This window comes from Urocitellus parryii, unplaced genomic scaffold, assembly GCF_045843805.1.
Source record: "Urocitellus parryii isolate mUroPar1 unplaced genomic scaffold, mUroPar1.hap1 Scaffold_37, whole genome shotgun sequence".
Lineage (NCBI taxonomy): Eukaryota > Metazoa > Chordata > Mammalia > Rodentia > Sciuridae > Urocitellus > Urocitellus parryii.
Window position 1 is genome coordinate 2,623,055 of NW_027553327.1, and position 26,618 is coordinate 2,649,672.

The window sequence follows — 26,618 nt, forward strand, 5'->3', positions numbered from 1 at the left end:
TATTCAAATTCAGTTGCGGTAGGCTATGCACAAAATAAAGAAAAGGGGGAAAAAATCTTACCCAATTATCATGAGCTTTCTTCTCATGCATAGCAATCTGAAAAAGACAACACATTAAAAAATATGTTTTTAGGGACTCATTATAATAGCCTATAATTGTCTGTATTAGATATCAAAGAATTCTGCAACTACAGGACAATATTAATTACTACCTGGTTTTTAAATGAGCGCTCCGTTTTCTGTAATTCTTCTTCCATCTCTTCAATTCTCCGCCTAAGAATTACAACAATTGAATAACATTTGAAACATTCTGACCATTTTCCCTTTATTCCATCAACTGTACTTTTAAAGACTTTATCATACATAAGAAAAACATTTCTATAGTTATATGAATCCAGTGTGATCAAAACTAATACTACAGGCCAGGTGCAATGCCACATGCCAGTAATCCCAATGATTGGGAAGCTGAGGCAGGAGGATCATAAGTTCGAGGTCAGTCTCAGCAATTAAGTTGGAACCTATGCAACTGAGACCCTGTCTCAAAGTAAAAAAAAAATGTCTAAGGATGTAGCTTAGTAGTAAAGCACCAAAAATAAATAAATAAATAAATAAATAGATAAAAACCTAATACTAATAACTTCTTTATCATTTAATTGCTAGAGATTCTGAATGATAAATTATAATTTCCTTAACTGTTCATCAGTGTGTTCTCAAGTAATTCTGCTAGAAATATCTTCCTCCTTAAAACTTTTTTTCTTTTTTTCAAATTATATCCATAGAAGATTTCCAAGGTCTAGCAAATGCCACATTTTTGTGAGTCTTGATAAATCACACAGCAAACTGATTTCTTAAAGAATTACTACAACATACAAATCCCCCAGAACTTGTTGCATTGACCAAGTTCCCTATGGTCTTGCCCATTAGGTATAAGTAAATTTTTGTTAACATTTTTCATTTGTTAAGTTGAAATTTATTTTTTCTCCTGTGTGAATTGAATTTATTCATATCCTCTCGTTATTTATACTTACATGCTATTTTCTTCTATCTACATAATGTAAAAAAAGATTAAAAAGAAAGCTAACACTAGTTCATTAGACATTGACACCCTCCTTTAGAAACTGAACTCACTTGTAATTTTTAACTTCCTGTACAGAGGAAACCACCTTTTCATCTGCATCTGACAGCCGCTGCTCTTTTTCTAGTCTCTCATATTCTTCTTGGCTTAGTTTCCTAAAATAAAGCCAGTTATCAAATCCAAAGTTTCTCTTTGTGAATATCACTTCCCACAATTCTATAAAATGCTTAGGCACATAAAATAGAAATTCAAACCTGCAATTTCGTAAATCAAACTCTGGCAAATCACTTACATTTTCTAACTTCTCCTCTTAATTCTCTACTTACCAGTAAATAAAATAAATGTGAAAACAATATGTGCCCCAAGGGCAAGTCTCCTGTGTGTAAGATAATAAAAACTCACTTTACTTCAATGTGGAAGATCAGGACTGATCAACCTAACATAATTAAACATATTAGGATAAAGCAGGGGATAATTCTTTTCTCGTTTCTGCCATGGGTAGGACACTAAGTATATCTTTGTCATGGGGGAACTCTTCTCAATCCAAGACTGGTACCATAATAAAGATATAGTCAGTCAAAGAAAAAATCTTCTAGAATATGTCTTTTAGCTATGCAATTTACCACAGAACATTTTTCACACTTTAGATATCTATTTCAAAAGAATTGTAATTAAGCAAAAAGACCAATCTGAGTTTTGATAATGTCTGTCAACCAGAAAAAGAAGCCAAACTGACCCACAATCAGAGTATTATCTACTGACAAGTTTTAACTCTGATCATGAAACTCAAGATGTTCATCTACTGAGACAAAGGTAGACACATTTAATGATTTAAAAAATACTATTTTCTGCTATCCTTGTACTACCCTCTTTAGCCATAGTTCCAATTCAAAAGATAATTAACTTGAAACTTAATTTTCCATAAATCAGAAGAACTATAGTAAAAAAGGATTATTGATACCAAATAGAAAAAGGGGATTATATATTCTTATATAGCTTCTCATTTAATTCTTCAGCAAGTATTTTATGAGTGGCTATAATATACTAGTTACCTTGTAAGATGCTAAAGAATAAAAGAGTTCACTGTTTCAGGTATAAATGATGCCTAAAGGAATATAATAATTTTCCCCACTGGCTTAAGAAGGAATATGGAGAAAACTAAATCTTGAAGGACAGAGAGAATTTTGTTTCCAATTATCAAAGAGTTAGTCTGAGGAGCACTAAGAAAAATCAAAATATCTTTATAAGAATATAAAATTGTGTTTGAAGGGATCCAAGCTAAAAAGGCAGTGGAGATATATGGATGTGGCCAAGATCCATTAGAAAAAGGAATCTCAGAATTACAAGTAAGGTTGGCACTTTAAGGTACTTTTCTCCTAGGTTTACCCACATATTGAAGATAACACAAAGATATAATGAGTCTGAACTAAGCCTTCATCCAATTCTTGGGCTTAGAGGAAAAAAAGAAGTGTTTGGGGCTACAAATAAAGGGACCCTTAATAAAAGCCCTAGCCTTTGAGTTTAGATTAGAAAATACTGCACACTTAAGTGATGAACAGGCAAAAAATCCAAAAGGAATAATACTGAAACATTGAAAAGACAAGTCATTTTTGAATTATCTTAATTGCTGACTAAGTTTAAAGTGACAATCTTACTCAAGTAACCTCAACACTTTTATATAAGAAGATAACTTCATCTTAGTCCTCAAATTTCATCTATAATTATCACAACAATGTTAGCCAATCAAAACTGACCAGACACTCCATAAGACAAAATTCTGTGAGAAAAAATACCACAGAAAAGGAAACCACCTAATGGGGTTATCTGCACATGTTTTAAAATCACTGTGCTTTATACAGTCAAAAAAGTAAAGTCAAGATTATGAATTTCAGGGCTGGGAATATAGCTTAGTTGGTAGAGTGCTGCCTTGCATGCACAAGACTCTGAGTTCAAACCCACCACCACAAAAGAGGAAAAAAAAAGATTATGAATTTTGTCAAAGGATTAGAAACTATAAAACCAAGAAAAGGTTGGGTGTGGTGACCTACCTACAGTCGAAGATACTCAGGAGGCAGAGGCAGAATGATGAGATTAAAGATAGCTTGGAAAGCAGTAAGACACTAGTCCCTTATGAGAAAGAGCAAGGAGTCTGGGGAGGTAGCTCAATAGTAGAGCACATGGCTCAATGTCCTGGGTTTGAGCTGTAGTACTGAAATAGGACTGGGGTTGTGGCTCAGTGGTGAAGCACGTGCCCCACATGTGTGGGGCACTGGGATCAGTCCTCAATACCACATAAAATAAATAAAATATTGTATTGGGCTGGGGATGTGGCTCAAGCGGTAGTGCGCTCGCCTGGCATGCGTGCAGCCCGGGTTCAATCCTCAGTACCACATACAAACAAAGATGTTGTGTCCACCAAAAACTAAAAAATAAATATTAAAATTCTCTCTTTCTCTCTTAAAAAATCCTATAAAAAATAAAATAAAATATTATGTCCCTCTACAACTAAAATAATATTTTAAACCCTGAACTTTTTAAAATCCTAAACTCAATGAATGATTTTAGCAGCAGATTTGGGAAGTAAAATAAATCCTAGCACTTTTAAGATAGGTCAGAAGAAAATATCCAGAAGAAGTAAATCCAGAATGTAGGAGGCATGGGAAATCAAATTCTAATATGCATTATTATAATCAGAAGAGAGAATGAGGTAAAATCAACATTTAGAAAAAGACTCGAAAATTCAAGAAATGTTTAATGGTCCCAAGCAACATAACTGCAAGAGAAAAAGTGGGTGGGGTGGGGAAAACTACACCTAGGCACTTCCCAATACAACTGTTAAAAAAACAGAGAAATGACTACAGGAACTAGGGGAGGGATAAGACCAAACAACAATGATAATGGATTCCTTAAAGAAAAAATTTAAAACAGATGGTAATTAATTGGATATTTTTAAATTGCTAAAACTAACTAACAGTCAAAATTCAGTAGCCAAAAGAAAGAACCTTTAAAAAATGGAAACTGGTTTTAACTCTAATCATGAAGTTCATGTCAACCTAATACAGATTATAAAGGTAGCAATATTTAGTGGATAAAATACTATTCTCTATTTATCCTTGTACTACTTTGATACACTAATCAAATCTATCATTAAAGGACAATGTTCAAATAGAATGAAAATAATTTCAAATAAGAAACCAACAGTGTAGAATGCAGAACTACAGAAACTTTAAATATGTGTATAAATTGAATGAATGTTTTGTGGAGTTCACAGTATATGAAGTACTAACATACAATGCCACAACAGTTATCTGATTCAGGAGCTACTTAAAGCCCATAAAAAAATAATAAACCTATTAATCTATGTCAGGTTTTTATTAAATCCAGAATATATACCATGGCCTTTAAATTATGAGAAGATGAATAAAATTATAATTATAATTATAATTCCATTATAATTTAGGATTACATCAAGCTTATACAGGGGATGAGGAAAATAATTAAAAATATTTAAACTATTAAAAAGATACAAGGGGGGCTGGAGATGTGGCTCAGCGGTAGCGCGCTCGCCTGGCATGCGTGCGGCCCGGGTTCGATCCTCAGCACCACATACCAACAAAGATGTTGTGTCCGCCGAGAACTAAAAAATAAATATTAAAAATTCTCTCTCTCTCTCACTCTCTCTTTAAAAAAAAAAAAAAAGATACAAGGAAGAAAAAAAAGAACAGGTCATCAAATAGAAAGCAAATTCTTCATAAACCACAGGCACATATTGACATGGACAGACCTATATTTTAGAAAGTCCACTCAAGCGGCTATAGAGAAAATTAATAAGAATATATTATATAAAAGAATATATATATTATATAAAATAATATATATTATATATATTATATATTATATATATATATTATATATTAATTATATATATTATATAAAAGAATATATACATATAAATGCTGAAGAGTAAAATCAGGTGCAAATAAATAAAATCTGACACAAAAAAAACTATTTTTAGAGAATTCAAGTATTTTTGTGGATTAAAAACTTCAAATGAACTTTCAAAAAATAACTAGCTCCACACTGAGAAGATTAATATATAAATATATACTACAAACAAGTACTTCTGTAATCATAACTCCTAAGGTCCTTGCCACAGTTCAATTTTTAGTGTGAACATCTGAGATATTCAAGTCCAAAACTTGTACCATCAATAAGTAAATATTATTCCTTTTTGAAGTTTTTATTCTACTAAAACATGTCATTCCAAATCACTCAGTATTTTTAAAGGTCCAGAGTTAGAGATACAAGTTCAAAACATTAGAATTACATAACTGATCACAATGAAAGGTAATTAAAATAAGTAGTGGGATCATAGAAAGGGTCTAGATCTTTGAGAGGTATTTCCACATCAGTGACTGTTAATACCAGTTTACCACTTCCTGCCTTCATATGAATTTGACAATTGATTACGATGTCCTCACAGCCTTAGTTTATGGTTCCAACTACCTCAGGACTCTTAAGACTGATGATGGAAAGAAAAATGCAAATTATAGGAAACAAAACACAAAGGAAAAAAGACAAATCTCTACTTATTACAACTAGAAGAAATTGTAAATAATCTTAAGAAAAGATAAAATTATCTGTTAGTTCACACAGTGATAACAATAACAAACAATGAAAATCTTACTTTTGTAATGCCATCTCATTTTGCTGGTAGAGTTCATTTAAAATCTCCACTTTCTGCCTAAGAGTTTTGCATTCCTCTTCCAGTCCAACTTTAGAAGACCGTAGTGAATTGCAGTCACTTTCTAATTTCTTTATTTGGTCTGTAAAGGATAAAACAGCTTATCTCTATATGTGTACAAGGACTTAAGAACTTGTTTGAGGGAGTAGTGCCAAGAAAAGTAAGAAGCATGAAAGCAAGAAGCTTTATCTTTCCAATAAAATTTTAAGTCTTTCCAACATGGCAATTTCTTCTCAAGAAGAACCCACCTTCTAGATTACATTTTGTGGACTTCAAGGCTCTTAGCTCAAGTTGTGAAAGTTTTAGATCCTCTTCAACTACTGATATTGTAGTTTGTGTCTAAAAATTGCAGAAAAGAGAGGTATTCTTAAAAGTGAGGCACAGGAAGAATTCACAGGCACTATGGGACTCTTACAAAGAACTATACCCGAGAGACATCCATCATCTGCTTAATTTGATCTTTGATCTTCTCGTTCCGATCACCTAAAAAACAAAAGACTTTAGCTTTTTCTTTCCTTACTTTTAACTCTATATTCTCCTAACTTCCCCAAACTAAAGAATGATCGTGTTCAAACACCGGAAGAAAAAAAATCAATTAAATAATTAAACTGATTAGACTAATGACTTTTAAGAGAATTGCAAGCTTAGATTTAAAAAAAGAGAGAGAGAGGTGAATTTCAGGTTGGGGTTGTGGCTCAGTGGTAGAGTGCTCACCTAGCATGTGTGAGGCACTGAGTTTGATCTTCAGCATAAAAATAAATAGAAGTACTATGTCTGTCTTAGAAACCAAAAAAAGGTGAATTTCTAGTTTGCACAACTAAAATGTTATCTCTGCTATTCTTGTAAGATAAAAGCTTTTCTTCTCTCTCAGATCTATCTTCACCTGGGCAAGTAAGTGTCTTATTTAGAAAGATTCAATCCTATATTTTCTCCCTGAATCTACTACCAGGTGTGGTTTGAAATACTTGCTATGTAAGCAATATCCAACTTGGGAGAAAACATCTGGAAATATTTTCCTCATCAGTAAACACTGTTACACTCCCTCTCTAGCTTTCTGATAGTCTCTAGCCTCTGTTCTCACAGCCTTAGTTTATGGTTCCAACTGCCTCTGGACTCTTAAGACTGACTGTGGACCTTAAAACCACAGAGCCATAGAGATGATGAGTATCAAAATCAAGTATCATCTGCATAAGTTAAGAAATAAATTTCTCTTACTGTACAATGTTCAATACTTAGAGGTATAGGATGTGACTATTGTAGCTGCAGTGTACTTACTAGTTTTCAATGGGATAGAAAAAGTCAGTGTTCTTCACATGCCTATTGGTACATTATACCCCAGCAACCCACCTCTGCCAATGCAACAGACATATCTATAGATCCAGTGATATGTGTCTACAACCCTGAAGCTTAAGAAGAAATTCATCCAGCTGAAAAGTGTCATCTGTATACTTAAAGACAGGAAAGCAAAAAAGGATTCAACCTCCCTGAGACTGATCTTACCTGCTCTCTCTCCATTGGTTAATTCATCTGACTCATCTTCTCTATTTTGATCCTCAGATTTAGATTCACATTGTAACCGATTCAACAGTGTGATATAATTAGTCAAAGCCTAGAAAAGAAGCAAAAGGTTGGAAGACTTTCGATTTTAATTCAGAAGATTTCAGGAGAATTCATGAGATGAAACATGTATTTGGAGTATAAACTTACTTTATTAGTATCATCTTCGTAACTAAGAGCTACTTGTAAATCTTTCTGGGACTTCTCAAATGATTTGATTTGTTCACTGAGCTCAGCATGTGATGTACTCCAGTCTTTGACTTCCTGCTGCAACTGAAAAGTCAAAACACATGAATTCCTATGGGTTAGGTAGGGGTTTCTGCACTGGATACATTAGGACTACAAGACTTAGACAAAGAAATAGAGAGCCATACGCCTCGGTGGCCTGCCTCAAACGAGGGGGTTGAGACCTTGGTTAAGGAAGAGGGCAGAGTGGCCCCAACTCTCACAGCTGCAGTAAGAACATCAGAGCTATCAGGAAGTTGACCCTGTTTTATTGCATTCCCCAGAAAATTGCTGTCAATTCAAATAATTTACCTCCAGCAGGAATGGCTGGGCACATATGACTGTCTCCTAAATTTAGATTCCTTATCATGTAATCTTCCCTTGGCCGGTGAATCAGTAACAACTCAAAACAGGATCATAAAATACTTAATTTTCTGTTTTAAAAAGTTTCTTTGAGGCTATGCAAGTTAATAACTGATTGATATTTGATAAGAAAAGCAATAATCCAAAAATCCAAAACAGATGGAGAACATATATATGCACTCAATTTGGGGAGCATTGTTTAAACTTTGCATATCTAGAAAAGGTCCTACATGAATATTCCTTACCTCAGAAACAGATCCAAGAAAGATTCACTTCTCTAGTTTACATTATGTATGACATCAAATTTTCTTTACCTGCTCTTTCTCCTTCTTAAGCATGGTATTTTCTTTCTGAAGCTGACAGCATTCCAACTTCACCTTCTCTTCACGAAGCTTAGTTTCATTGAGGATAATTTGAAGCTAATGCAAAACACTACAGTTAGTGAATTAGTTCCAAAGAAAAAACAAAGTTATACTTTCCCAAACCAGACATCATATAGTTCTTATTTTTTGCACATTTTAGCACACCTCAAATTTTTGGTTCGCAACAAAACTAAGATGTAGTATTAATATCCGTTAGCAAGAGTTGGCAGCTTTACCTCTGAAAGCTCAGAAGTATTCACTGAAATGACATCTTTAAGCTTCTCTATAGATTTCTTATTTTCCATTATCTGCCAGGTAAAAACAGAACACAAAATATGCATTAGGATTTCAGTAGAAATACTGATACATATGTGTGTGTGTGTGTGTGTGTGTGTGTGTGTGTGTGTGTGTACACACACATATATATATATACTAAAAAAGATAAACACAACAAAATATTTGTCAAGCCATCCCATTACATTTCAGGTAAATGCAGGGGATCCAGCTTGGACTAAGCAAAAAATCAAGAAATGAAAGAGATGAGGGAAAATGAAGTCATAAATATTTCATGGCATCCACAACATTACTGTTTATGAGATAACCAGAAAAAAAGGACAAAGTATAGAAAACCATAATGCAATAAGTAAATAAAATGTTTTAAAGCATAGAAAATTAACTAATTAATTACTGTTTCAAGTAAACCAGTTCAAATTAGTAATTTTTTTCGAGTGATAGAGAAAAAAATTTCCCAAGATCATTTTTAAAATTTTCTTATCTGAAGTAAAAAATGATAAAATTTAAGGAAGAATAGACTAATCTCACATACAGAAGAATTCCAAAAAAATTATAAAGATACTCGCTCCTTAAGGAAGTGGACATAACTCTGCAATCTTTGTTTGCAATGCCTGGGATTGAATCCTGGGCGTCATGCATGCTAGGCAAGTGCTCTTCCATGAGCTGCATCCTGAGCTTGTAACTCTTCATACTTTAACTGTGGGCTGTGCATGGTAACTTCCAAAGAATGCAATATGACAAGGATTGGAAAGAATTTTTACAGTGGAGAAATCTGATAAATACTACCTCAGCTAGGTGATCAAGCTTACTTGGGGGTAGGATATTTCAGAACACACTCTACTATCTTTTGCAACTTTTATGTAATTACAGAAACTTATAGAAATTGAAAATGAAATATGTAAGTAAAATTTTTTTAAGTGCAGAAAATTCATTAATTCATTACACTTTCAAGTAAAAAGTAAACAAATACTATTCAACTGGACAATAGTTTTTTAGTTGTTCTGCATGTTTCCAAGGGCAGAGCAAAGCAATATGAAAATTATCCAAGGTTGAGAATAAAAATATTTCCTAGGCCCATAAAAATAATTTGTTGTATCAGTACTTAAAAGTTCCACAAAATGGGCAGAAGTGTGTTCAACTTCCTTGACTCCTAATCTTACTTTAGTTAACAGCTGGACTAAGTTCAACTTAACCAATTTTACAAAATATTTCAAAAGCCAAATTGCAGTAACACTTAGCAGCAAAACTCATACCAAGTCCTGATTCTTAGCATTCTGTTCTCTCTCAGATTCTAACATAACATGAAGACTTTTAGCTCTCTCATCCAGAAGTTCATTAGCTTTTTCAAGAAGCTTCATTTCATCCTGGAAAAAAAAGGTGTCAAGATCACTCACTCATTACATTTACTTTTGAGTTTAGAATGTAATTCCCCCCAAAGAAGGGATTTTTACCTTATATTTAGTTACTTCATCAGAAAGAATCATATTTTGTTTCATGGTCTCTTGGACCTGCTGTTTCTTTGATTCCTTCATCTATGTAAATAAAGCATTCAGAATTAAGATACACAAATTATAATGCTACTATACAAGTTACTTCCAGACAAGTGACCCTTTCCAGAAGAAAGCAGTACTTAATACATATGACTACTTAGAATTTGGATGATTTGTAGGAAATAATGAAACAAAAATTTTAAAATACGATTTTAAATTAAAACAGGTAGAAATGTTTCAAGCTAGAACCAAGGGAGAAAGAAAAAGAATAATTATACCTTCTGTTCATAATTTGACAATTTCTGCATTAGTTCCTCATTTTCTTTCATGAAATTGTTCACCTTTTTGGAAATTTGCTGTTCATTGACTAAAAGGGGGAAATACACAAGATTATTACAATCACTAAATGAAATTCAATTACTCAATCTACTAAAAGCAAAGACATGTTATATGGTACTATGAGGAAATACTTCTTAGCATAACTATTATGCTTTTAAAAAGCAATCTATGCTTATTAGCAATAAGAGTATAAAAATTATTAAAATTTAAGAAAAATATAAGAACAATGATATTTTGCTGGGCGCAGTGGTGCACACCTGTAATCCCAGTGGCTCAGGAGGCTGAGCTAGAAGGATCCCAAGTTCAAAGCCAGCCTCAGCAAGAGCGAGACACTAAGCAACTAAGTGAGACTTGGTCTCTAAATATAGGGGGTTGGGGATGTGGCTCAGTAGAGTGCCCCAGAGTTCAATCGCAGGTACCCCTCCCATCCAAAATGATATTTCAATTTAAGCTTATTTGACACATGGGAAATACAGTAAAGTGTTGTAGCTTGATATTCCTCCCTTCTCAAAACACTCTCTTTTCAGAAAATGGAATCATTTCATTCTTTGCAAAGAAAAACAGAAATGAAAACATACTGATTCACATTGCCATTCTTTAAATTATCTACTCAATTACTTCATGCATGACTAAATCATTAGCATAGAAATATTCTTCAAATGTAACACATCTGCATTACATCAATATTCAAAGTTAATCTGCCCCAAATTAAAACTTATCATCATCTCCCTATCCACAATTTGTTTCTCCTCTTTATCTCCTATCTCAGAGTTGGAACCATCATCATCTACTCTATTATCCATGCTAGCAACCTAGGAATAGTAAAATTTTCAGGAGGTAAAAAAGATAATAGACATTAAAAGTCACTCTATCTACTTCTAACATACATAAAACACACAAACACCAATACAAAGGGTTATTAGAAGTTTAAGAAACCTAAAAATTTACCTTGATATACTCTATCTTTTACCTAGAAGAGAGAAAAAAGATTAAATTTGATGTCAAACATCTGCTCAATAGAAACAGCATTCCTAAAACAACAGTCAGAATCATAACCAAGTGAGAATTTAATAACATTCTGGTTCAGGATAATAATTTATAGGATTAAAAATAAGTAAAGGTTAACAAGCCTTTTAAATTTAATTGGTAGTGATATTTCATAAATAGCCTCTGACATAAAAACACTAAGATATGTACCTTATTTCACAGTAAAAATGTGTGTGTGTATATGTGTGTGTGTGTGTGTGTATGTGTGTGTGTCCTCAAAATCATTTACTTGACAATTCTAAATAACCAGGATAAAGTCTAGAAACAATGACTATTCAAAAGGAATCTGAGGAAACAATATTAAAGGCATAATCTTTGTACTAAGATATGCCACTTTCACTCACCAGAGAACATCTTAGAACTCCAATTTAAATTTGGCTATTGGCTGAATTTAGAAACTAAGAGGCTACAACATCTTATTTCTGCAAACCACTATATATATATAGCAAGAAATCTGAAAGGGAAGACTGCTAGAAGAAAATGCACAAGCAACAAGAGAAATGACAATTAACATATTCTGGAAAGGACAAAAACAATCATTTCCAAAAGACAGCAATAAACTGCCTGATAATAAAACCTAAACAGAAATATTTTTAAAAACATCACTAAATTTCTTTGTAACTTAGCATATTACTTGTCCTTTCAAATGTTATAAATGGTGATGGGATACTCAGATGTGTCCATGGATCATCCATGGGATTTTTGTAATAGGAAATTGCATTCAGAAAACTCCAACACAGAAATAAATGAACATTTCTTTAATGTCATAGCTTTGCTAAACTTTTACTCAAAATGACAACAGAGGAAAATGGGAAGTAGCATAAAAGCAGTCATCTAAGGTAGGGACTAAAGTTCCAAAGTCAAATGCTGAAACTGAGGAGCAACAAGCTAGGAAACAGATCCCACATAACCTAGTGAAAAGAGAAACAGGTACCGCGGTTCTTGAAATGAAAGAAACAAGAGGGAGAAATATAAAATGGTTTCATGTTTTTCCCTTCTCTTTATCCTTCTATTTCCTTTTTCCTTTTAGCTGAGACAAAGTTCAATGAGATTAGAAAATTCCTCACAGGAATCCAGGCAAACGATTCTTCTATTTAAGAAGGGAATACTTTTTAAGAGATTTTACACTCAATTGTACAAGGAGAGGAAACTTATCGTAACAATCATATGTCTGAAATAATTAAGAAATCAGAAAAAGAACACTCAGATTTGAAAAGATTTGTATCCAATGCTTTTAGCCTCTTTAAATGTTAGGATTTTCATATGCACAGTCCATTTACCTAAAATAATTTTCTTCCAATTATGTTAAATAACTATGAAACAGAATAACCTACAGTACAAACATAAGTATGTATAAGCCTATACACACACACACACACACACACACACACACACACACACTTATACATATATGTACACACATACACAGAGATAGAACAAAACATTTAATGGATTTTTGGACAACACATAATCTATACTTCCAAATAAAAAGGTATTTTCTGAACATATGATCAAATCATAAAATCTGGGAAAAATTTATATAAAAGACTGGAAAAATTATCTCATCTCCTTTTTCTCATTTTACTGTATTTCTTTGCAGCATTTCCCCCTTTTTATATGTGTTTATATTAACATACAGTTCATCAACATTTAAATCTTAGTTTCTGCTTTTTTTCCCACTTCACATTTAATTGTGAGCATTTTCTGTACCTCAAAGCTTTGAAATAAATAAATCTGCCTACTATTCCATTAATCAAACATACAATAACCCCTAAATGAATTATGTTGTGCTAAGTCTTCAATCTAATACACTATTCCATTGAAAAACATTACCAAAATCTTCAAAACATAGTTATTTCTTTAAGATAGATTACTAGACATATATGCTACATAAAAGGATATTTATCTAACCTATCCCATCTTTTATCCCACTTTTAAGACTTCTGATACATATGAAACTACTGGTTAGGATGGCTGTAAGAATTACCAGTTCTACCAACTGCACCCACACTAAATTATTTTCTAAGGTTAGTTTAACTTAAACCACTAATTTGTGTTTTAGCAACTGAAAAAGAAAAAAAAAGGGGGGCCAGTGACTATATAAAATAATCCTTGTGCTTATGTGCTAAGGTATAAGTAAGTCAATTTACTCACAACAAGAACAGTTCTCCAAAAGAAAATGACAAAGGATACAATCCCAAAGAAAACAGTGAAAACTACAGGCTTCCATGGTAGTCCATAAAAATCAGGCCCAGGTTGAGTATCATCAGGCAATGTAGTAAACAGCTGAAACAGACAAATTAGAAAAAATGGGAAACCTTAAATTTATAACAAAACAGTCACAAAGAATCATGGCAATTCTAAACCAACCTCCTCATCAGAAATCCACCTCCTCAATATTTTCCAATAGCGTCTTCAAGAGAGAGGATACTGGCAGTCTCATATTTTTTGTTCTCTTGCAGTGTTTTCAAGTATAATGAATCTAAATACTTTTTTAAAAATATTTATGTATCTTTAGTTTTAGGGTGGACACATTGTTTTGTTTTTTATATGGTGCTGAGGATTGAACCCAGTGCCTCATGTATGCTAGGCAAGCGCTCTACCACTGAACCACAACCCCAGCCCGAATCTAAATACTTTAAATTGAGCATACATTTCCAGTTTGTAACAGGCCCTATATCATCACATTGTCTAACACCTGGCTAGAATCCCTCTGGATCATTCTTTTCTCTGATAACCTGGTTTTTAGAATTTAAAAAATTCATTTAAGACAAAAACTTAAATATATGAAAGAACTAATTAATTTTATGGCAACAAATAAAAACAATGATGATATATGTATAAGATTTTATATCTTACTTCCATTCCACTCTTATATAAACAGATAAGTGACATGTAATTTCAGACAACTCTTGAAAACTGGCTTAGATAAACTTCTCTGAATTTAACATCCTTCTATAAAATTCAAAGCCTAATTTTAAATGGTTGCTCAAAGGCAGTGTAGTAAACACCTGCCTACTCTTCCCTGTTTTCACCGCCCTCTACAGGTAATACCAGATAACTGTCATCTGGGCCCAATTCCCCAGCAGTCTCCGTAGGGAAAAGACCTGTAGTAACGTTAGCTGTTTGGATTGTTGGCTGCATTTCGGAACATACCATGAGGTTGTCACCTCTATTCTGTCAAAAAAAAAAAAAAGTGCAAGTGGGGAAAGCTCAAGTCCACTCTCACCGGCCTCGCTTAACAATACAGTCACATCCTGCCTGCCTTGGGCCTGACACACTCCATTTCTCCGTCGCCATGACAGTCAGTGCACCCACTCTGCCAGAACTCAGCCACCCGCCTGCCAGAGCTGGGGTCCCTCCCTGGGAATGGGACCATCACCTCCAGTAGCTTGGCTATGAGGGCTGCGTAGAGCATCGACAGGGGTCCCAGGAGCTCCGGGTCCCCCGGGGAAGCACAGTGGCAGGTACTGTGAGTCCATGGTGTAGGGACAGGTGAGCAGAAGTGATGCTTCCCTGCAGAACAGCACAGGACCCTGTCTTTCACTGTTTCCTACTTTGGGAGGACCCAGCGCAGGGGGCGGGTACTGGGAGTGAACTTTGCCTTCCTCCACAGGCGCTTTTTGCCCAAAGCAGTAAAATGCGTCATCAGAGAAAGCCACTGGGTGGACTGCAGTGAGCAGATGGAGGATGCCGAGGGGCGGGGCTGGGAGCGGAAAGAACCAACTGCAGAGCCCAGCGGGGGACAGCTCAAGGAGAGCCAAGCGGAAGAGTCCAAATGAAAGGACTCCAGAAGGAAAGACGCTTACCCGTCCCTGGATTACTGCTGTACATAGGTGTAATCTTAATATAATCTTCTATTTGTTCCTTCTGTTCTTTGTTCTTTTTCTTTTCTTTCTTTCTGTCTTCTTTTGCAGAAATACCACTATCGGTATTTTTAGTGATTCCTCTATTGGCTTATTATTCCTCTATTGGCTATAACTGTTTTCTAATCTTAGTGCTTCAGAGTTTAGAATATACATCTTTAATTTGTCACAATCTACCTTCAGATGATACTATATTACTTCACATATTCAATAAGAACGTTACAATAGTTACTACCCTTCTGAGATTTATACTGTTGTCATGTATTTTACTTTACATGTTTTCTAAGTCCCATACTACACTGATATTTGTCTTTAAACAGTCAATGACTTTTTAAAATGTTCAAATAAGAAAAATTATTTTAAACATTTATGCACACAGTAACCATTTTCTTTACTCCTTTATTCCATTATTTCCATCTGCTGTCTTGGTGCAAGTGTAGGGTGAATTCTTTCAGCTTGTATGTAAGTACAAGTCTTCATTTTAGAAAGATATTTCACTGGGCACGATATTATCGGCCAACATTATTGCTCTTCAAATATATTAAAGGTATGACTCCACTATATTCTGTGTTTCATTCGGGGTACTTCTCTTGCTATGTCTTCAAGTTCACTAACAATTTCATTGCAATGCTTATTCTGGCATTAATCCCATCCACTGTATTTATCATATATTTTCAACTCTAGAAGTCTGATTTTCTTAAAATATATCTTCTATATCTCTTTTTACCTTTTTAACACACAAAATATAATAGTGATAACTTTAAAAAAATGCCATTACCTCATTCTAACATCTCCGCCAGTTCTCAGTTGGCTTTGATTGGATGATTCTTCTCCTCATCATTGTGGATTGTATTTTTCTTGCTTCTTTGCATGCCTGGTAAGCTTTGATTCGATGCCATACATTACGAATTACTGTTCTTAATATTTTGTATACAGTTAAATTACTGGAAACAATTTGAGTCTCTTGGGTCTGAATATTTGTTAGGTATGACATAAATTGTAATAGTCAGTCCGAGGTAACACCCTTCTGATTATTCTACCCAACTTCCTTAGATAGTTTTTTCCAGGTGCTATTCTGGTCCCTGTGTTAGGACCTATTCCTTCTAATCACTTAAGATTGTTTCTCTGACTTGCTAAGCAGTTTCATCACACTTATGTGCTGATCAATACTCTGCTGAACACTCAGGGAGCCTTTCACAAATTTCCAGAATTGTCTCTCAATGTAGAAACCTTCTTTTGTTACTCCACCCTGTGAATTCTAGTCACTTTGGTTTTCCTGGAATCTCAGCACCATCTCTCAATTCATGGTATCCTCTGGTTCTGCCCAACTTCCCCTTCTTTGTCATGGCTTGGGAATCTCTTAACATAGTAAAAGCTGGGACAACTATAGAGCTCATAGCATTTGTTCCTTATGTTTCCAGAACCATTCTTTGTTGCTTGATCTTCAATGTTGCTTGATCTTCAAATTTTATGTTTGTGGGGTTTTTTTCATATTTATTTTAGTTGTTTCAGTTGGGAAGGTGAAGCCAGTACCTATATAAACCTATCATAGCTAGATGTAAAAATCATTTGCTTTTCTTTTTTCTTTTTATGGTGCTGGGGATTGAACACATGGCCTCTTATATGGTAGGCAAGTGCTCTACCACTGAGTTACATATCCCTTTTCTCATTTGCTTATTTTTTTTAATAGCAGAATACATAATGAAATAAATTTTTAAAGTTAACTATAAAAGAGAGTAACATCAGGATAGACAGAACTGGGACAAAAGCTAGAGTTCTTTCAAAATCAGGCAGGAGAATCACAAGTTCAAAGCTAGCCTCAGCAACTTAGCAAGTCCCTATGCAACTTAGTGAGAACTATCTCTAAATAAATATAAAAAGGCAAGGTATGTGGCTCAGTGGATAGGAGCCCTGGGTTCAATCACCAGTACAAAAAAACAGAAACAACTTATTTTTACAAATTAACTTTGGCTCTTCTAAATATTTAAATAATTGTAAAATAAATTAAAAAATCTTAAAAAGTAATACCTAAATATTGAAAGCAAAAATGAAACAACCTGTGATATCAACTTGGTGACAAACCACAGAAATGAGTTATTTCAAACACACCTTAGTGGGATATAGCTTAAAGACAAGAGAATTTCATTTCAGGAATACATTTCTGAAAGTATTTTAAATAATATAAATATAGTCGTATGTTGCTTAATGATGGGAATAAATTCTGAAAAACACATCGTAGGCAATTTCAGTGTGCAAACATCATTGAGTATACTTATACAAACCTAGAAAATATAGCCATTTCCACACTTAGGTATTCATATATGGTATATTATTGCTTTGAGGATAAAAACCTATAAGATATTATTATACTGAATACTGTAGACAATTGTAACATTGTAAATGTTTATATATCTAAACATATCAAACACAGAAAAGATATTAAAAATACTAGGTGACAAGAATTTTTTAGCTCCATTATTATGCACTAATGACCAAAATGTCATTAAGTGGCACAATACTGTAAACAATTATATTGATGTCATTGAAAACTGGAACTCCAACATCAGAGAAAGAAAACACAAATCTAAGATAGATGAAGTGAAGTAAAATCTCTAGCATCCTGAATTTTCATGGGAATTATCTAAATGACATGATGAAAAACCCCCACATATTTCTGAGCTTTGTTCACTAAAAAGGCCTACAAATGACAGTCAATTTGAGCAATAAGCAATCCTAGTACTTGGAATGTAGCCTCTAAATATGACTTCTTATTGAAAGGAACCAAAGTTATTTTAGAGAAATAGTTCCTTCAAGGTCTGGACAGGAAATGTTTAAGATGAACGTGGAACATCTCATACTTCAAAAGCAAGGGAAATAGGTAACAATGACCACTAGGTGGTGGCAAAGGGTCCCAGGAGCCAAGATAAAGAGGCTTCTACAAGGCAAAAGGGGGGGGGGGAATGGAGCATCAGGTAAGAACAATTACTATTCCTAATTGGATTAAACACACCAAATATTTTTAAATGCATGATAATCATATTGACAAATAAAAGTTAAAAAGATTTCAAGCCCCTTTGTGTATCATTTGATAATGCTAGAAGAATACCTTACTATTCTGAATTGAACCTAAACCTGACTACCAATTTGCAAGAAATATAAAGCAACAGACAGAGGCTGAGGTTGTTAGCTCAGCACTTGCCTAGAATGCATGGAGCCCGAGGTTCAATCCCCAGCACCACCAAAAAAAAAAAAAAGCAATAGAGAAAACAGGTTAAATTGTTGTACCAGGGGATGCCATTTATTCACCAAAACTATAATATATCCTAGAAGTCCCACAAACATATTTTTTCAATTATTGCAAAAAGTTACATATATATATATTTGGTACCAGGGATTGAACTCAGGAGCACTTATCACTGAGCCACATCCCTAGTCTCAACCCCATTGTGTATTTTATTTAGAGACAGGGTCTCACTGAGTTACTTAGCACCTCACTTTTGGCTTTGAACTCGTGATCCTCCTGTCTCAGCCTCCCGAGCTGCTAGTATTAAGGCATGTGCCACCATGCCCAGTCAAAACATATTTTTAAAGAGCTATTTTTCAGATAGAAAGCCACAAGGGACATGCAACTGTCACCCCTAAGAGCAGGAGAACAAATAGGTGAGCATTCTACCTGGAGGCACCCTCTAGACCTCAGTTTGGGAAGGAGAACCCAAATGGGGCATAACAGTCTCACTGTGCAGAGAGAGACCAGAGTTCCAGGAGATTAAGCAGCCAAAAATATGTAGAGAAAACTACCAGAAAGATGGGAGCCACAAGAAAAAGAGTTCCAGAAATCTGCATGGAGGTGGTCTTCAGTTTGGTGCTACATTCTAAGCAGTACCTGTGAGGGCCAAGAACAACTATAAGCTAACCAATCCCACAGTTGGCACTGAGCTGAGAGAAGTCTGGATTCCAGCTAGCCAGAGAGAGTTGACATACAAAAACAGTATGGTCAACAAGCTCATGAAGAAGTATTTGATCCAGGCATCATGGCATATGTCTGTAATCCCAGCAACTCAGAAGGTTGAGGCAGGGGCTGGGGATGTGGCTCAAGCGGTAGCGCGCTCGCCTGGCATGCCTGCGGCCCGGGTTCGATCCTCAGCACCACATACCAAAGATGTTGTGTCCGCCGAGAACTAAAAAATAAATATTAAAAATTCTCTCTCTCTCTCTCTCTCTCTCTCTCCTCTCTCACTCTCTCTTTAAAACAAAAAAAAAAAAAAAAGAAGGTTGAAGCAGGAGGATCCCAAGTTTGAGGCTGGCAACTTATCAAGGACCTAAGCAAGTTAGTGAGACCCTATCTCAAAAGAAAAAAAAGTTCACTCAGTATCATTAATTATCAGGAAATAAACTCACAAAGAGATGCCCACTAGAATGGCCCAAGTGCTAGTGAAGATGAAGTCAAGTGGAAGTCTCCTAAATTGCTGGTGGAAGTATAAAATGATTGTAGTCATTTTTAGCATGGCTTGACAGTATCACACAAGATAAAAACATACATTAAACGTAGGAGGCAATTGCACTCCTAGATATGAGTCCACTTATAGTGGCATATATATGAAATAGTACTGTAGGAAAAATGAATCTATAGTTTTAAAAAAAACTTATCAGTGGTTGCCTGAAACAGGTGGTGAAGGAACTCACTGGGAAGGATCCCAAGGAAACCCCTTTTCTAGTGAAAAAACTGTTCTATATCTTGATTATGGTAGTTTTTATATGGGTATCTACATTTGTTAAAACTCAGAGTGTGCTTGCTTTGGCAGCACATATTCTAAAATTGGAACAATACAGAAAAAATTAGCATGGTCCCTGAGCAAGGATGACACCCACATTTGTGAAGCATTCCAGAGTTTTGTGGAACCAACCCTTCAACAGATGAATGGATAAAGAAACTGTGGTACATATATGAAATGGAATATTACTTATAGCATTAAAAGAGAAAAAATTATGGCATCTGTGGGTGAATGGGAATATCAGGTTAAGGGAAGTAAGCCAATCCCAAAAACCAAAAGCTGTATGTTCTCTCTGAAAGTGGATGCTGACCCATAATGGGGGTGAGGTGGGTGGCAAGGGGCATGGAAGAATGGAGGAACTTTGACTGGGCAGAGGGGAGGTAGGACAGGTGAGGGGGCATAGGGATAGGAAAGATGGTAGAATGAGATGAACCTGATTACCCGAGGTACATGTAGGACTACACATGTGTTGTGTACAACTAGGAAAAGTTTTGTTCCATTTATATTCAATGAATTGAAATGCATTCTGCTGTCATGTATAACCAATTAGAACAAATTAAAAAAAAACCTCACTGATATTGGCTATCAAGGAATTACTGTTAAGTTGGGTGATGGCCCGTGGGTTCATTATACTATTCTCTATGCTTTTCTTTAAAGCTTTTCTAATTAAATTTATTCTTTAACTAGTACATAGAAACAAACACTACAATTATTGAAGTAGGTAACATGACATTTTGATGCATGTATACACTATGTAACGTTTAAATCAGGTTAAATATATATCTACCTCCTCAAACATCATTTCTCTATGGTAAAACTTTCACAATCTTTTCTTCTAGTATTCTGAAATGGACAGTATGTTATGGTTACCTATAGTCCCCTACTATTCTCTCTGCTCTTATTTGAAAGTTTCCATGATAAAAATACTAAAAATAATTTTTAAATTAAGATATAACTTCAAATATTTAAAGGATTTCTATGTAGAAAAGAATTCAATTTTATAGAGAAAATCATGTGAAGGAAAATTTGGAGTCAATACAAGGATGAACTAGACAACAGAAGAACATATAGCCTTGTAAGAGAGTGACTCATGCTAGGAAATACTGGTGTACAGGCCTCATAACTACTCGTCAGGGCCACAGTAAAGAAAATTACAGCAATGAATGAGAAACTAGACTAGCAGACTTCCAAGGTTTCTTCTAACACTAAGATTCTACTAAGATTCCATTGATCAATGAATCTGATTGGTGCACATCTCCCAAACACATCAGAGCCTATTACTCTCCAGTCCTATCAGATATCATACTACTTGTTTAAGATTTTACATTGACTTGTTCATAATTTTTGCATATATTTGTTAAGTCCTTTTCTTAAGGCTTTCAAAAATCACAATCATGCCTTACACCTGTTAGACTCTTTTAGTCCTCGCACAATGTCCTGTACATACTGGGCCATCAAAATGCCTTTTTGAAATCTCCTTTCAAATCAGTCTCCTAACATTGTGCCTCTTCTTTACCACTCACATCTATGTCTTACCTATCACCGTACAATCACTGACCATACCTGCACCACATTCGTGTCCCCCGACCTAGAACTAGAGGAGGGCTCTGTGCATACCTAAAAATATGAATAAAGTAATCCTTCCCATATCGTGAGGCTGTTAACTTTCCAAGTGATGCTGAGTCATTCTGATAATCAAATTATGACTGTGGAAGACTGCTTTAATCACTGGAAATATCACTATTCTAACTGCCTGGCTTCTACATACCTCTTACTCAGGTGGCTGCCACCATCATGAACAAACATGGAGCCAACTGAAAAATGATTTGTTTCTCCCCACCACATCTTTTCCACCCTGGTGGTCTTTCCTCCCCAGGTATATTCATTGTCTTTATACCACCTTCTGACTGCCTACATGAGAATTAGGGGGTACGTGGGGGTAAAACCCTTCAAAATGCCAGACACCTCACCAGACACTTTACCTTGTCAAATCATTAAATTCTTATGATTGGAGTAAGCATTATCTACATTTTTCAGATGAGGAAAACTTTTTTCAAAAGTTTAGTTATTTGCCCAAACTTCTAAATGATAACCTTGGGATTTGAAACCAGATCTACCTGGCTACAAAATTTATACATTTTACAAGGAAAACAACATCATCATCTTTCTTACTCAAGCCTTGAAATAACACAATCTACAGGAAACAACTTCAGTTTAGGAGGATTACTGTCACAATGGCCCTAGGACCATCTTATCCTCCAACCTCTAAAAGCTTTCTCATTCCTATAATTAAATTCTAAAAGTCCAATATCAACAAATACCAATGGGGGGGAGGTAAGCCCTAAAATGCTTAGATAAGCTTCTAGACAGATTAAATGTCTTGTTTGGATCATGATTTTCTTTAGAAAGATCAGCCTTAAGTGACTCTAAGAAACAGATCTAACCTAATTCCTTTCATTCTTAAAACTTTCTAAGGATCCCCACTATTAATGGTCTAATGCGACTTTGGCTCATGACTTCCTTTAAGATTTGCTGGCCTCTCCAACAGACCATCCCCTTCCAACTTCACACTTTACAACACCAACTATTCACATTCTCCAGCCCTACCCAAATATCCTTTTCTTCATGTTTCCATTTCTCTGAACACATTTCTTCTGACTACCAGCTTCCCCCACCATCCTCCAACCCAGCCTATCTAATCAACAACAAACCACATGTCAGACTCCTGTTTGCCCTTTGCCTGTGCTTCAAACACATCTCAACTACTTTATGACCTTATTGATCACCCTTCCAACCATAATAAATGCATTTATGGACAATAATGTTCTACCATCAAATAAATACCTCTCTTTCTGCCATTATCTTACTGTGTTTCAAGTGAATGCTGTTATCTCCCTGCCAGAAAGAAAGGTTCTGAGGGGAAGAACCAAGTTTTTACAGGTGTGCAAATGACCAGCCTTGGTAGACAGCAAATCTTCCTCATGTGCTAAACCAAGTAGCCATTAAAGCCACACCCCTATGGCTTTTGTTTCTGGAGCTATCTACTCAAAGGGTCAGGAGTCATTTTCATAAAGACATTTTAAGTTCTTCACTTCATGACCAGAAGCCACTTACAAACTAATAAATAATCAACAATCTAATTGAAGAAACTATGTCAAACTTACCATCTTAGACAAATAAAGCAAGAATGAATGTAACAAGAAAAGTATGCTGTCCAAAAGGGTGGCATCTGCTGGCTCTTCTACCTTTATCTCTAGTTGGTTTTCTGTATCAGCAGCATCAACAGGAGTACCTTCTGTTATAAGTAGCTCTAAAATTGAAAGGGGAAATGGTTACTTTATTTTATGCTATAGTATAAGAATTGTCTCTCTTCAGTTTCAATATTCATTGAGTGTTTCACTAAATATATGAGTCACAGTGCCTGGAATATGTGGCTCTCCTAAAGACAATTAACACAGAGAAGAAAACTTCAAAATCCTAATTAGAGCTGTCAGACCCTTCAATTATAAAATGAACATTCTCCAGTCTACTCTCCACTACTTCCATGGCCATACAACTGCTACCAGAACAATATTTATTCAAGGAGAAATTTTAAAACCAGAGATATATAGACAGGGTCACATTCAACAAACATGGATTTAGTGCTGGTGAAACTTTGTGTTTAAAATTTTAGGAAAGCTGAAAGAGGGAGTCTTGGTTTGCAGATTTGCAGGTGGAATGAGCCAAGGCTTAACACAGCATCTGGCACCTGGCAGAGATACTCAACAATTATTCATTGAATGAACAGATGACAGCTATTTAAAAAGAACACAGTAATACCAAGAGAGACTAAAGGGAATTGGGTACAGACCTGCACTGAGGCTCTGTGAATGAGGTAGAATTCCAGTTAGAACTGAGAGCTTGTAGGGGTGGAATTTCAGTATGAGTTACATGAGCCTGGGGTACGTTTGATTAAACAGCAGGAGTCCAACATGCAGTTATTAAGAAGTTGGACCAGTTGCTTCTAAGGTCTTTCTCAACCCTGAGATTCCATTCACTACTATTCTTTTAAGCTTTTGCCTAATTTTTTTTTTTAGTTTTTTTTTTTTGAGAGAGGAGAGAGAGGAGAGAGAGAGAGAGAGAGAGAGAGAGAGAGAGAGAGAGAGAGAGAGAATTTTTTTCATATTTATTTTTTAGTTTTCGGCGGACACAACATCTTTGTTTGTATGTGGTGTTGAGGATCGAACCCGGGCCGCACGCTTGCCAGGCGAGCGCGCTACAGCTTGAGCCACATCCCCAGCCCTTTTTTTTAGTTTTTGATGGACCTTTATTTTATTTATTTGTATGCAGTGCTGAGAATCAAACCCAGCGCCTCACATGTTTGACAAGTGCTCTACCACTGAGCTATAACCCCAGGCCCTCCATTCACTATTGGTCTATGAATTTGACTGCTGGTGAAGTCTGCCCCATTGCCTCAGCATCTCAGCACCTGAGACACATTAAATGACATTTGGGAAGATTTTACCTATAGAGGTCATTGACATCACTTTGTGGTGGAACCTAAACATCTCCTGAACATCTGTCTCTTTTCCTTTAATATGAAGTTCGATGTCCACTTTTGGCTCTTCATCATTATCTGTCTTAGAGGTTTCCACAAAAAGACCATATTCTGCACTTTCAGGATAAATATAATCTGTTGCTGCTTGTGGTTTCTTCTTTTTTCTATCTGGGACTAAATCTTCCTCATCTTCTTTTTCTTCTTCTGAATAAGAATTCTCCAAATCCATCATATCTGTTTTCTCATCACCACCTGTGCCAATAAATAAAGTATCCTCCAAGGTTGTCAGTATATTTTTATCATCATCCTTGATGCCCGGGGGCAGAGTTACCTCAGCCTTATCTTCTCCATTTGAATTCTGCTCTTCACCTATTGAATATTTCTCCACTCCAAACTCCACTGTGAATTTCATGTCTTCTTCATTTATAAAGGTTAGTAACGGGGGCTCCCCAAAGCTTTCCTCATTCTCCTCTTCTTCCTTATCAAATGCATAATAATCAGCATTCAATTCCTCATCATCAAAATCATCTTCTAATGAAGTCACCAGTCTGGTCGTCTCACCATCAGACACAAGTGCATCAGCAGTAGAGCCAAATTTGGTTTTCAAGTCGAATGTCATTTCTTTTTTCAAAAGTTTATAAGCATCAGTCTTCTCCTGTTCGTTTGAGACCTGAGAAATGTTGCTGGTTTTGTTGCTTTCACTTTCTGGCACTTTCAATTTATCTGGTAGTATTTCTTCAAAAAGTTCAAATGAAGTTTGTTCACCCTGAGCATTATCTGTTTGACCATCTGCATGAGGATGGTTCTTCTGAGCCAAAAATTGTTCCTACCATCCATAGTGTTTTCTGAGAATGCACTTTCAATGCGCTCTGAGTTTTTCCCAACCCCCACCTCAGTCAGTAGAGAAAAATAAAACGCTGGCAACAAGTAGGAGGGCGCCGGCAGAGCCGGAGGGGACACACACAGGGTCCCGAGGCTCTGTCACTCCTGCACCCCACCCGTTGTCCTTCGAACCCCTAGCCCAGACCGCAGGGCTGGGGACCAGGGGATCGGAGCCCCATGCAGCCCCAAAGAGCCACCGCAGAGACCCCGGGCCGCCCACCCGCCTGCTCACTCACTGGTGCATTCGTAGTCTGCACAGAGTTTGTGCTTCGAGCAGCTCCTGCCGGTGCTTGGGTCCGGGTGGCCCGGCACTCGCCAGGTGGGACAGAGCACGAACAGCCAGAAGAGCAGCCCAGGCACCGCAGCCATGTTGTGGTCACCTCAGTGAGCCCGTGATGCGGTGGAGTAGGCTGAGGCAGGCAGTGGCAGGCGGCGCTGGAGGGGGCTCAGGGGGCGGGTGGGTAGCGAGGCAGGGAGGGGTGGTGGGTAGCAAGGCGGGGAGGGGTGGCGCCCGGGAAGGCTTAAGCCTTTCCTGGGTGACACGTCAGCAGGGATATCTGGGGGTAGATGCACAGACTCTACTGGAGAACTCACAGAGCCAGAGCTCTGTCCTTCTCTAGTCAAGACCTTCTCCTCAACTGAAGACCTTCTCCTCTAGTCGCTGCCTTGGCAACTAGAACTCTCCTTCTCGTCCAATCACCTGCCTTTGCTTCTATGCCCTCACAAGTCATCACCCACCCATCCCCCCCCCACTCCGCCAACCGGTCCTTTCTGGCTTTCCTCAATGTCTCCTTTCTGGTCCATCCTGAACTAGCCCACTCCACTCCACCATCACTCCCATCCCCCATTCCTGGTCTGGTACCTCCTTTTCTGAACTACCAAATCCCACCCATGACTTGTCACAGCTAGTCTAGTGTTCCAGGCTCCCTCCCCTTCAAACTCCTTGAGGATCCTTGAAGCCCCACCCCAAGATCCCTCTGATTAGGAAAGGGGAAGGTGAATGGAACTGTGAGTAAGGGTGTAAACTGGAGACAGTGGCCTGCTTTTTTTTAAGGCGGGGACAGG

The 26,618-nt window shown here is 36.3% G+C and overlaps 1 protein-coding gene, 1 non-coding gene and 1 pseudogene across 5 annotated transcripts in view; 1 reads left to right on the forward strand and 2 right to left on the reverse strand.

The window, feature by feature from the left end:
• The window catches only part of LOC144252079 (transport and Golgi organization protein 1 homolog), an 89,068-nt gene that overhangs the window by 5,787 nt on the left and 56,663 nt on the right, over window positions 1-26,618 (reverse strand). For all 4 annotated transcript variants that reach the window (XM_077794641.1, XM_077794638.1, XM_077794639.1 and 1 more), the window contains 16 exons: window positions 23,299-23,444; window positions 13,651-13,782; window positions 11,398-11,419; window positions 10,389-10,477; window positions 10,072-10,152; window positions 9,874-9,984; window positions 8,563-8,634; window positions 8,279-8,383; window positions 7,527-7,649; window positions 7,320-7,428; window positions 6,247-6,302; window positions 6,068-6,158; window positions 5,763-5,901; window positions 1,129-1,230; window positions 213-273; window positions 62-97 (listed from right to left, as the gene is read on the reverse strand). In XM_077794641.1, the coding sequence (XP_077650767.1) occupies window positions 62-97; window positions 213-273; window positions 1,129-1,230; window positions 5,763-5,901; window positions 6,068-6,158; window positions 6,247-6,302; window positions 7,320-7,428; window positions 7,527-7,649; window positions 8,279-8,383; window positions 8,563-8,634; window positions 9,874-9,984; window positions 10,072-10,152; window positions 10,389-10,477; window positions 11,398-11,419; window positions 13,651-13,782; window positions 23,299-23,301 (1,332 nt within the window). In that variant the 5' untranslated portion in view covers window positions 23,302-23,444. The remainder of the gene's footprint in view (window positions 1-61; window positions 98-212; window positions 274-1,128; window positions 1,231-5,762; window positions 5,902-6,067; window positions 6,159-6,246; window positions 6,303-7,319; window positions 7,429-7,526; window positions 7,650-8,278; window positions 8,384-8,562; window positions 8,635-9,873; window positions 9,985-10,071; window positions 10,153-10,388; window positions 10,478-11,397; window positions 11,420-13,650; window positions 13,783-23,298; window positions 23,445-26,618) is intronic.
• On the forward strand, window positions 20,149-20,255 carry LOC144252221 (U6 spliceosomal RNA). Its single transcript, XR_013342934.1, has one exon. It is a non-coding gene; the product is annotated as a U6 spliceosomal RNA (small nuclear RNA).
• On the reverse strand, window positions 24,613-25,922 carry LOC144252156 (transport and Golgi organization protein 1 homolog; annotated as a pseudogene).